The sequence below is a fragment of the Rutilus rutilus genome (assembly GCF_951802725.1).
Source record: "Rutilus rutilus genome assembly, chromosome: 7".
Taxonomy (NCBI): Eukaryota; Metazoa; Chordata; class Actinopteri; order Cypriniformes; family Leuciscidae; genus Rutilus; species Rutilus rutilus.
In genome coordinates, this window is record NC_140221.1 from 47,899,088 (window position 1) to 47,911,587 (window position 12,500).

General features: G+C 35.3%; 1 protein-coding gene across 4 annotated transcripts in view; it reads left to right on the top strand.

The window, feature by feature from the left end:
* cita (citron rho-interacting serine/threonine kinase a) overlaps window positions 1-12,500 on the top strand; it is a 116,421-nt gene that overhangs the window by 58,524 nt on the left and 45,397 nt on the right. For all 4 annotated transcript variants that reach the window (XM_084415361.1, XM_084415362.1, XM_084415363.1 and 1 more), the window contains exons 15-21: window positions 2,193-2,246; window positions 3,781-3,834; window positions 4,616-4,756; window positions 6,014-6,139; window positions 6,527-6,622; window positions 9,450-9,566; window positions 10,917-11,026. In XM_084415361.1, the coding sequence (XP_084271487.1) occupies window positions 2,193-2,246; window positions 3,781-3,834; window positions 4,616-4,756; window positions 6,014-6,139; window positions 6,527-6,622; window positions 9,450-9,566; window positions 10,917-11,026 (698 nt within the window). The remainder of the gene's footprint in view (window positions 1-2,192; window positions 2,247-3,780; window positions 3,835-4,615; window positions 4,757-6,013; window positions 6,140-6,526; window positions 6,623-9,449; window positions 9,567-10,916; window positions 11,027-12,500) is intronic.

Here is a 12,500-nt window from a genome sequence, read left to right on the forward strand (position 1 = left end):
TCTATCTCTCTATCTGTCTATCTATCTATCTCTCTATCTGTCTATCTTTCTCTCTATCTTTCTATCTCTCTATCTATCTGTCTATCTCTATCTATCTGTATCTATCTGTCTATCTATCTCTCTATCTATCTGTCTATCTCTATCTATCTATCTCATCTATCTCTCTATCTGTCTATCTTTATCTATCTATCTCTCTATCTGTCTATCTTTCTCTCTATCTGTCTGTCTATCTATCTATCTATCTCTCTATCTATCTATCTATCTCTCTATCTGTCTATCTATCTCTCTATCGGTCTCTCTATCTCTCTATCTGTCTATCTATCTATCTCTCTATCTGTCTATCTTTCTCTCTATCTTTCTATCTCTCTATCTATCTGTCTATCTGTATCTATCTGTCTATCTCTATCTATCTATCTCTCTATCTCATCTATCTCTCTATCTATCTGTCTATCTTTATCTATCAATTCAATTCAATTCAACTTGCTTTATTGGCATGAACAAAGAAACATGTTGTTGCCAAAGCAGTTTACAGAAAATACATTACAATACATATCACATATTAAAAATACAAATACAAATAGAAATACATATAGTAGGTGTCACATATATTGTATACAGTGTCATAAACATACAAAATACTACATTTCTTTTACAATATAATGACTGTACAATCCTAAACCAGTGTAATGTTGTGATCTTATAGTGGGGAGTCCCTCAGGCTGTGGCAGGCAGAAACATATTTAGCTGCCAGTGGGGCTGCTGCCCCTTCTCCTAGGAGGACTACCAGCTTCTCTTCTGAAGTTAACATTGGGAAATGTACTATCTATAATGTATCTATCTCTCTATCTGTCTATCTTTCTCTCTATCTGTCTATCTATCTGTCTATCTATCTATCTATATATCTCTATCTGTCTATCTATCTATCTCTCTATCTATCTATCTTTCTTTCTGTCTGTCTATCTATCTTTCTATCTATCTATCTCTGTCTATCTATCTTTCTTTCTATCTGTCTATCTCTCTGTCTGTCTATCTATCTCTCTCTCTATCTATCTTTCTTTTCATAGACTGATTTTATGTTGCTCATGATTATACATTAATTTTCATCTGCATCTTTTGAAATTTTAAGAACAGTTTTATAGGAAATTATAAATTGTGCTTATGTATGAATTCCTTTACAAAACACAGATATGTTTAATGTAGTGGAGCTTTAAAGGCATGCTGGGATTAAATCTGGACAAAGAAGAAGCTCAAATATAAGAACTTTCATTTGTCACATATTTTGATCATTAAATCCTTCCCAGACTTACACGAGTTATTTGAGTAATCTGGCATGAGAACAACAGACGGAATAAAGAACGAGTGGGAGAGTCCAGACGTGTGATGTGTGTGTGATGCTTGTGTGTGTGTGTGTGTGTGTGTGTGATGCTTGGTGAAACTAAAGTACTTGGTCACTGTATAGCTGTCTAGATATTGGAAGAACCATTATTGGTCCACACACATACACACACACACACACGCTCACAAACAAGAAGGCACACACACTCAAAGACACACGCATGCGCATGTGCACGCTCACAAACAAGCAGGCACACGCGCGCACACACGGTATTCACTCACACACACACACACGCACACACACACGCATGTGCACGCTCACAAACAAGCAGATATTGGAAGAACCATTATTGGTCCACACACGCACACACTCACAGACATGCACACATTCACACTCGTGCACACATGCTTACAATCACACGCACACACACACACACAAACTCACACTCGTGCACACATGCTTACAATCACTTGCAATCGCAGCACACACACTCGCGAACTACGAACTACGGCTGATTCAGAGGCTCAAAAAGTCAGTATTTTTTAAACGGCCCATAATTCAACACCAGAGAGATGTTCTTTACACACAGTGGGAGTTTTTATGAGTATAAAGATGTTGTTCTGCTCCCTTTCGATTGTCAGGATATAATCGGCCCTGATCATCGGCTGTTCTTAAACAATCCACTGATACTGAAGATAATATTCTGATTATTGTCTGTTACGGGGCATCCCTGTCCATGTACACGTTAATGACCGATAATGTGCATGATTGGATATATAGCTGATATCTACTCAGAGAATGCTGACGTGTCATTTATGATCCTGTCGTGATTGTGAGTGTTTGTGTGTGTGTTCAGGCGAAGGAACAGGGGAAAGCGGAGGTGGAGGAGCTGCTCTCTAAACTCGACAAGGTACAAATCACCATCAAACACACGACGACTGAAATTCATTAGAAATCTGCTGGTGTCCCTCTGAGTGAATAATTAAAGCAGTCTCAATAATTCATCTGTCATCAGATTTGACTCAAACGACTCTAAGCGACTGGACGTCCCTGTGGGCTTTAAACTGATCTCATGATGCCAGTCCACAGTAACGTCACACTGGTGCTAAATTATTATTATTATTATTATTAATAAACCAGCTAATTTATACCAGGTTCAAATTTGTGATTTCTAGACCTCCAAAACCACAGAAAATAATACAGTCTTTAACTCATGGACAATTAGTGTGTGTGTGTGTCAATCATCCTCAATGATGCTCACTTCGCTCTTCATACTGAAATCTCTCTCCGGTCAAGTAGTTTCATTTTGAGAGGACACTCTCCTGCGTGAATAAATGTTTTTATAAATGTGATGATAAGCTCATCTATTAATACCAGACAAGCACTACTGATACTCAGCATATAGACAGACATTCATTACCAGAGCTGTGTATAGATGCAGGGTAGTTTACCAATAACATGGCACTTGACATAATAACTTTTTTTTTTCTTTTTTTTCTTTTTTTGGGGGGAGTTTATGTTTATTATTATTATTATTATTATTATTATTTTTCATTTATATTTTATTTTCTTATTTTATTTTGTTTTGTTTTATATATTTTATTTCTTGTTCAATTTAATGTTTTATTTTATTATTTTATTTTAAATTATTATATATTTGTAATTTTTTTTATTCTTTTTTTCCATTTTTGGGCCATAAGCTCTTTTTTTATTTTTATTTTTTTTATTTTTTTATTTCTTGTTTAATGTAATGTTTTATTTTGTTATATTATATTATATTAAATTAATTGATATGTTTAATTTGTCAATGTTGTTGTTTTTTTTATATTATTTTCCATCTCGGGCCATATACAGAGACAGCTCATTTTATTTTATATATTTTATTATATATGTTTTATTTTATTTTAAATTATTGTATTTCTCGTTTAATTTAATGTTTTATTTTATTTTCCATCTCGGGCCATACACAGGGAAAGCCTCGACAGCTGTCCTGTCCATCTCCTATTTGATTTATTTAATATATATTTATGTATTTTTTATTTTATTTTTTGTTTTGATTGTGCATTATGAAGGGCCATTGTTCTGTAGGCTACTTTGAATCCTGTCAAATGAAGAGTTTTACGCTTTGCAGTGAAACACAAAAGCCCTAATATTACTTGTGTTCGATCTCAGCCTGATGCCAATAATAAATAAATAAATAATGACACTAATACATGATATAGTGAGCGATAAATCACAGTTTATAGTAGTTTTCGACGCGCTTCACGTGATCATCTCTAGTTTCCTCGCCGTCTTGGTGCTAAACGTCTCTTTGAATCAGTTGTATGTCTCCGTCAATGACTTGACATGCGCTGACGTTTAATTTCCTGTGATTACACGCTCGTCTGCTGTGATCGTCACAGTGTGTGACATAAGAGTGACTTCATGAGGATTCTGTGTTTCAGACCAACGCCGAACAGCAGCTGAAGATCCAGGAGCTGCAGGACAAGCTCTCAAAGGTACCGTGCGTCTTCTCATTCATTAGATTGAAGTACAGTAAATACAGTAAAAATGTTTAAATATTACAATTTAAAATATACTATATATAATATATAGTAAAGTGTAATTTATTCCTGTGATCAAAGCTGAATGTTCAGCATCATTACTCCAGTCTTCAGTGTCACATGATCCTTCACAAATCACTCTAATATGATGATTTGATGCTCAAGAAACATTTATGATTATTATCAGTGTTGAAAACAGATATTTATGTGGAAACTGTCATACGTTTCATTTTCCAGGATTCTTTGATGAATATAAAGTTCAAAAGAACAGCATTTATTTGAAATATAATCTTTTGTAACATTATAAATGCCACTTTTGATCAGTTTAATGTGTTCTTGATGAATACAAGTATTAATTTCTTTAAAAAAATATGTATTAAGTACAGCAAATGCTACCATGATCTATTTTACTTCAGTGCATATTAGAATTAGTGATTTGAGATAAAAATGTGCTTAATTTCATGAAAATAATGTCACAAAGCAACAAAAATTTTTAATTTATTAATGCGTAATATAATTTCGTTTGATTTTGATGTGTAATATGAATGTTCTAGTGTCAGAAAATGCCTGTCTGTTACATTATACTGTATATTAATTAATATTCTGTATGTTACTGTAATTTTGTTGCACACAAACACAAGCAGATCTGAAGGTCATAGATTGACCTCTTGGCCTAGAACTACACGTGTATATAATGCAGTTCATAGCGCTACATGTGTGACCTCTGACCCCGCAGGCGGTGAAGGCGAGCACTGAAGCCACAGAGCTTCTGCAGAACATCCGTCAGGCCAAAGAGCGTCTGGAGCGAGAGCTGGAGCGTCTGCGCAGTAAATCTGACCCCAGCGACACCCTGCGCAGACGCCTGCGGGAGACCGAGGTACAGCGCTCACTCAGATCATGAATATTACACCGCTGCTGGTGCATTGTGGGACTGGTAGAAGAGAGAGTTAAAGCATCTGTGAATCGACTGACAGCGTTATCAGCTGAGATGTGTTAATGCTAGTTAACCAATGTTAGCTAACGGGACCTTATTGTAAAGTGATTCGTTTATTGACAATTAGCCTCATTTACTCCACATTTTCATTGATGTAATAAATCTGGATGTTTTACTTGTCATTTTTTTAAGTAATTGTCATATTCTCAGTAATGATTAGGTAACGCATTACAATAAGGTTCATTAGTTAACATGAACTAATAATGAACTGCACTTATACAGCATTTATTAATCTTTCTTAATGTTAATCTCAACATTTACTAATACTTTATTAAAATCTTGTTAACATTAGGTAATGAACTCTGAACTAACATGAACAGCTGTATTTTTATGAACTAACATTAACAAATATAGTAACAAATGTATCGCTCATGGTATGTTTTGTTGAATAATACATTAACTAATGTAAACTAATGAACCTTATTGTAAAGTGTTACAAATGATTATTATTATTAGAGCTCATTACTTTAATGCATTATATAAAAATATTGCACACTTTTTATTTCAATAAGCACACGTTTATTGTGCTTATGTTTTTGTCTCTTCTGCTCATCAAAGCTGCATTTATTTGATCTAAAATACAGTGAAAATGTGAAATATTATTCTAATGTAAATCAGCTGTTTTCTATGTGAATATACAGTAAAGTGTAATTTATTCCTGTGAATGTTCAGCATCATTACTCCAGTCTTCAGTGTCACATGATCCTTCACAAATCACTCTAATATGATGATTTGATGATCAAGAAACATTTATAATTATTATCAATGTTGAAAAGATTTTTTTTCCAGAATTGATTGATTGAATAGAAATTTTAAAAAAGCATTTACTTGAAATATAACTTTTAAAAAAAAAATTAAATCTCTTTACAGTCACTTGATCAATTTAATGCGTCCTTTAGTAAAAATAAATTCTTTAATTAAAAATAGTTTTGAGCAGTAGTGTATACTACAGATAATACTGTCATGATGTGTTTTGCTCTAATACATATTTGAATTACAGTAATTATGATAATTTGGGGGGTTTAATTTTCTTTATGAGAAATATAATTTCTTACTTGTGATTTTGGTGTGTAATATGAATTAGACAGTTGTATTCCTGAACCTGTAATAAGTGTTAAATCATTACTTGGTTCCTGTCAGGAGGGCAGAAAGACTTTGGAGAACCAAGTGAAGCGTCTGGAGATGGTGGAGCGGAGAGAGAATAAACTGAAGGACGACATCCAGACCAAATCCCAACAGATCCAACAGATGGCTGAGAAGATACTGGTGAGAGAGACGGATCAGACTAGCAAAGATTAAACCACTAACACGCCTCCTTAACCAGCTGACCTCACACACACACACACACACACACACACAGGTCCCTCTTCACGTTTGTCTTTGCACCGTCATCCTTGTGCATCTGAGTTTCCTGCAGATTAGCATATAACAACAGAACACACACTCGCACTAACAAGATGTCCCATCTGCTGCCACACACACACCCCTCTTCACCTCTCGATGAGGAACACACACACCGTCAGGCCGTCCCGTCCACCAGCACACGGCTTCTCAAAGCAAGTCCATCTCTGCACTTCTCCTGCTGATGGGGTTTTAAAACAGCGCTGGGTGTGTGTGTGTGTTACCTGACGCTGTGTGTGTGTGTGTGTTTAGGAGCTGGAGGAAAACTTGCGGGACACGCAGGCGACGGCTCAGAGGATGGAAGCTCATCTGGTGCAGAAAGAGCGGCTCTACGAGGACAAAATCAAGGTAAAGTTTGAACGGAGAGGAGTAACCACAGTATTGTCTTCAGTAGAGCGGCTCATAGCTGGATTGAGCTCTTGTTTCATCAGGGTTCGTACAGGTGCTTAAAGTGCTTGAATCTGACTCTCTGAGATGTAAGTCCTAAGCTGAAAACAGCCATATTTATGAAGAAGTACTTGATTTATTTATTTGGGACAGTGCACATTAATGAACAATCTTACACTTCTGTACAGACTGTAAATGAGCCAGGTTATAGCATAAATGCTAATCTCACCTGTAGTCCCGAGGCAGGAGGACAACAACACAAAAAGATAATGTCAATATTCAACACAAAAGGATATGACAGTATCAGGCAAGAAACACATTAGCACGCATTCAGACAGATTACATTACATCAATAAAATTAGTCAGAATGAGGACATAACTGGGAACTTAAGAAACTGTTTAAGGTGCTTTTTAAATGTGCAGTAAGTGGGACTTTCTCTAGTGTTTGTTGGCAGGCTGTAAGTGATAGACCTCTGATAGACAGAACAGTTTGTCCAAAGCTTGTTTTTCTGTGCGGGATCTCTAGGTCTCCTCTAAATGAAAAGTGCTTGAATTATTGAAAGACAAAATATGTGAAATTAGTGTTTCATTTTATCGATAAAACAATCTTTTCGCACAAAATGTAATGCTGCCGCCCGACTGATAAAGATATAGAGGCATTATAGAGCATGGCTATGAGCGCGATATTGCTCATATAATTATCCAAGTATATGATACAGCTTTTATTCTTCAGGTCCATCATATATTCATGGGGGGATCAGTTTCAATTACAGAAGCGATATCTTTATCATATTATCCTTTCAATGGCAATTGCATGTGCTGCACTTTATTTGTACCATTTTGTTTTATTAGTTTATTTTCCTTCATCTATTTACTTTGTTTTTTATTTGAACGATAATGAAGATATTGTTTGATAAATGCCATCTCTGATTGTAGTTCTTGAAAACCTAAAAAGTAGTGCTTTAAAAGTCCTAAATAGTCCTGGAATTTGATTTCCCAGAATCTGTCCGAACCCTGGAGTAATGACACGCGTCTTCTTAGAGCTGCTTTACAGCATCATGATTGATGCTTCAGTTGATTCTGTTATTTTCCCGTTTATTATTGTGAAGCTGCTTTGTATTGTATAAAACGCTATAGAAATGAAGCTAAAGACAGTCAGAATAATGTGTGCCAGTCAGTCTGTTAATGGCAGAGGAACATGACAGATGCATCGCTACTTTGTTCTGCTGTCAGTGACTAGCGGTGGGCGATTCGGCAAAATATCACATCAAGATTTCTTTCTGAAAAATCATGATTCATGATTTTATCCCCATTTTTTTTATTCCGGTTTGACTTTTTTGCACTTTTCCCAGTGTTTAGAATAAAACAAAAAATAAAACTAGAATAAAACCGGGTTGTTGTTTTTTTTGTTTAATAGGAGAGGGTTTGCTATTTATTTTGATTTATTGCATGTTCAGATATTCATACAACCAAATATTCTGGGGACCATGAGACTTGTGCAAATGATCGAAAGCGCTGGTGCTGGCTACTACTTTTGTTTTTAAGTGTTAACAAAATATAAAAGTGTTAAAAAAATTACATCTTTATTTCATTATTTTATCTTCGTTATTAAAAAAAGAAAAAGATACACATTACAAATACAATACAATATAATATACAAATGAAGTAAACAGTGCTTTATTTTATTCACAGTAGTAAACACTACATAGACTTTAATAATTCTTGAAGTTATTCAGTGTATTGTTGTTTGATCAGCATAAATGACCCGGACGGAAGCAGGTTTATTAGGCTGCTGTCACTTTAAGACTGAACGCACGGATCTAATATTCAGAACCACATCTGGTTTTCTCCAAACTGTTTACGTTCACTGAATACATGACTGTGTTTATGTAAACCTGGTGTGTATTTGACAGTTAAAGTGCAATAAGATGTGAAAGATAACTTAGTTTAGGACTAAAACGCTGTTTGTCAGGCTTTTCGTGTGCGCGGACGGATATGTCACATGACATTTTATAATTTTTTTGTAAAGATTTCTAATTAAAATAAATGCTGTTCTCTTGAACTTTCTATTCATCAAACAACATTCCAAAATTGATAATAATCATAAATGTTTCTTGATCATCAAATCCTCATATTAGAATGATTCCTGAAGGATCATGTGACACTGAAGACTGGAGTAATGATGCTGAACATTCACAGGAATAAATTACACTGTACTATATATTCACATAGAAAATTGTTATTTTACATTGTAATAGTATTTCACTATTTTTACTGTATTTTTGATCAAATAAATGCAGTTTGATGAGCAGAAGAGACTTTCAAAAACATTAAATAATCTTTCCAACCCCAACCTTTTAAAAGGTAGTTTATAGATTATATAATCTTTTCCTTTTTTTTAAGAGTTTAAATGCCTAACTTTTATTCTCACTCTATAAAAATGAATAAAATCTATGAGTAAAAAGTATTTTTGCTTGAGAATCGTAGTTTCAGTGCTTTGTGTTTGTGTACAATGTGTCATATTTGATAACAAAGAATGGATCAGTGTCTGTAAACGCCACAACAAACACTTTAGAGAAGTTTCTCTTCGATGATAATGTGAACGACACTGATCTGAACACCAGAAAACATCACTCAGGGAAGATTCTCACATTGGGTGTCATTGCCAAATCAGTTTCAAATCCATTTCTTCTCATTTTATCAATTCAGAGTTCATCAGATCTCATATCCGTATATCTGAGTGAGCCGGTCTGTTGAGTGATGTTGATGACGGTGTGTGTGTGTGCAGGTTCTGGAGGCTCAGATGAAGGCAGATCTGGCTGATAAAGACGGTCTGGAGCAGAAGCGAGCTCAACACGAGGAAGAGGCGCGTGAGAAATGCAAACTCATCAGCGAGCAGAAAGCCGTGAGTGTCTCGTCTTCATCTGAGGCTCGGTCGTGTTCGCTGTAGACACACTAGATCATCTGATCATCTGAGCTACTAGAGGACTGAAGCCTGTCACGTCAGGAGTTTCGTGCTGATGATTAGCTGTCAAATTAATTATTGCGATTAACAGTTTAATTCGGTGACTTACAGTGTAAGCCGATACATGATTGTTTGAAATCATATGTAAAATAATAATACAAATTATGTTTTACCGTAATGCTGCAATATTAATATTTATATAATTATTTATAATATAATGTAATGCAGTCTGATTAAACCCACAAGCATTCATATTTTTGTGTACTTTTTAACAGTGTTTTTTAAATATTCTTTATTCTTTCACCGGAAAAAGAGACACAATATTGTGCATTTGATCAAGCACTTAAATTTCTCTTATTTCGATGGCAAAATGTGATTGAAATTTTAACTGCGATTAGATTTGCATAACCACGACCAGACGATTAGTTAATAATCATGACAGGCCTAGAAAGCTTTATGGGTAATAAATGGATGAGTTGACATGTTTAATTTTAGGGATGCACCGAAATGAACATTTTGGCCGATAACCGATAATTCTTTATATCTGAAAGCCGATAACCGATATATCGGCCGATAAATCTAAATCCAAATTTACATATAAGTTTTGAGAGCCTGATTATAAAACAAAAGTCTCACCAGTAAAATCCACGTCCCAAACACACAATTATAATGTTCTCAATATAATTTTATGTAGCCGATATGACAGACTTGATTCCAATCATATTTCAAGCGATCCAAAACCCTCATGTTGAACATCTGAAGCGTCTCAGCTGAATCCATTATTTATCGATACCGATATGTTGTGCATCACTATTGATTTTAAACATTTAATTATATGTACATTATACTAAAATGATGTTATATAATTTCTTGATTTATGATATTAAGGAATATAATTTATACATGTATCATGTGATATTTGGGATGAGATTCGCTCGTCTCATTTTCAAGCCCTTCAGCCCTTCATCCAGTTAACCCGCTAGACTTTAGCTAACTAGATTAGCGTCTCCTATCGTATGGCTGATCTCAGACTCACGTGCTCACCGTGTGACACTGCATCTAGAACACCAACTAACAAATAAAGTTTTCCTTATGAAGAGTTTATCATTAGCAGCCATGAAATTTAATGAAAGAGTTTTAATGAACTCATCTTATGGGCTTTGATGTCCTGTTATTAAAAGTCCAGTGTGTAATTTACAACACTAGTGGCAACAAATGATGTTTCTAAACTGGTTTCTCAAACAGCATCTGTGTCCTCATGCTGGATTCTGAGCATGTTTCTCTCCACAGACCATCAACGCCATGGACAACAAGATGAAGAGTCTGGAGCAGCGGATCGCTGAGCTCTCCGAGGCCAACAAACTGGCGGCCAACAGCAGCATTTACACACAGAAAAACATGTAAGAAACAGCAGAACCCGGCCCGGTTCAGACTTGTGTTTCATGACTGGGTTATTATCGGTACCTGTGGTCCGAGTGCGGCTGGTTTGGTTTCACATTCACTTAATTCTATCGAACCCTGGTGGATTTGTGTTCATCTTATGTAATTGCAAACGTGCACGCTGCATGATAGAAAACAGAACGCACAAAACCAGTCACATGGGTCAATTTTTTTAAATAGAGATTTATACATCATCTGAAAGCTGAATAAATAAGCTTTTCATTGACATATGGTTTGTTATGACAGGGCAATATTTGGCTGAGATGCAACTATTGTAAATCTGGAATCTGAGGGTGCAAAAAAATCGAAACATTGAGAAAATCTCCTTTAAAGTTGATCATTTATGTTGGCGATTGTGCTGCACTCACTCACACAAATACATGTTTTATATATTTACAGTAGGAAATGTACTAAATATCTTCATGGAACATGATCTTTACTTAATATCCTAATGATTTTTGGTATAAAAGAAAAATCTATAATTTTGACCCGTACAGTGTATTGTTGGATATTGCCACAGATATCCCCGTGCGACTCGAGACTGGTGACGTGATCCAGGGTCACATATTGTGTGTGTTTTTTTGTTTTTTTTAATTAAGCAGCAGAGTGAACTTTTTCTAGAAAACTTCTTTTTCTAGAAGTTAATCTAGTTGTAGAAAAGCATGTGAATGAGTTTAGATTAGATTCTACGATAATAGACATGAGTAGGTCGCTCGCTTTGCAAAAACACTTTAATATTCAAAATATCATTTTTAAAACATCTCATAGCATTATTTAAAGTCCCCCTGTAGTCGATCATTTTATCCTTTAAAACTCATCTTTGATCACCAAAATTACATAATCAAAGTTTTTCCTTTAAAATCTCTTCATGCCTTAAAATATCTTGAATGTAACTCGACACCCTCGCCTCATTTAGTATGCGCGGTTCTATGAATATGCAAATGAGCCCCGCCTCCACTCACTCACTCAGCTCAGAGATCCACTGGTTGACGATCACACGTTGATCTGATTGGTTACAAGGTAGTTTGTGATGTCAGAAACACCAGCGATTTCAAAGCGTGTTTTTGAGACTGTCTTTGGTTCACTGCAGTTTTAAGGAGGAAATACTCAGCAATGGTGTCGACTTATGAACTTACACATGCTTTGTCTTAAAGCAGATTAATAACACCACATAGACACATAAACTACATTAAAAGCTGGATTTACACCACAGGGGGACTTTAAAAAATCAAATCATACAGCTACGAGTTGAATCACATCATTACAAACTTTAATTTGACACTTGAATCGAGTGTTTTAGATTTAATGGGTGACGGAGGAATTGCAATATTTGACGTTTTGCAGTTTAGCCAAACAAAAACAATTTGGTTGTTTTGAGAAACGCCTCCCAGGAGAAGCAGCAGTGATGTTTCTGACATGAGTTTATTGCAGGAG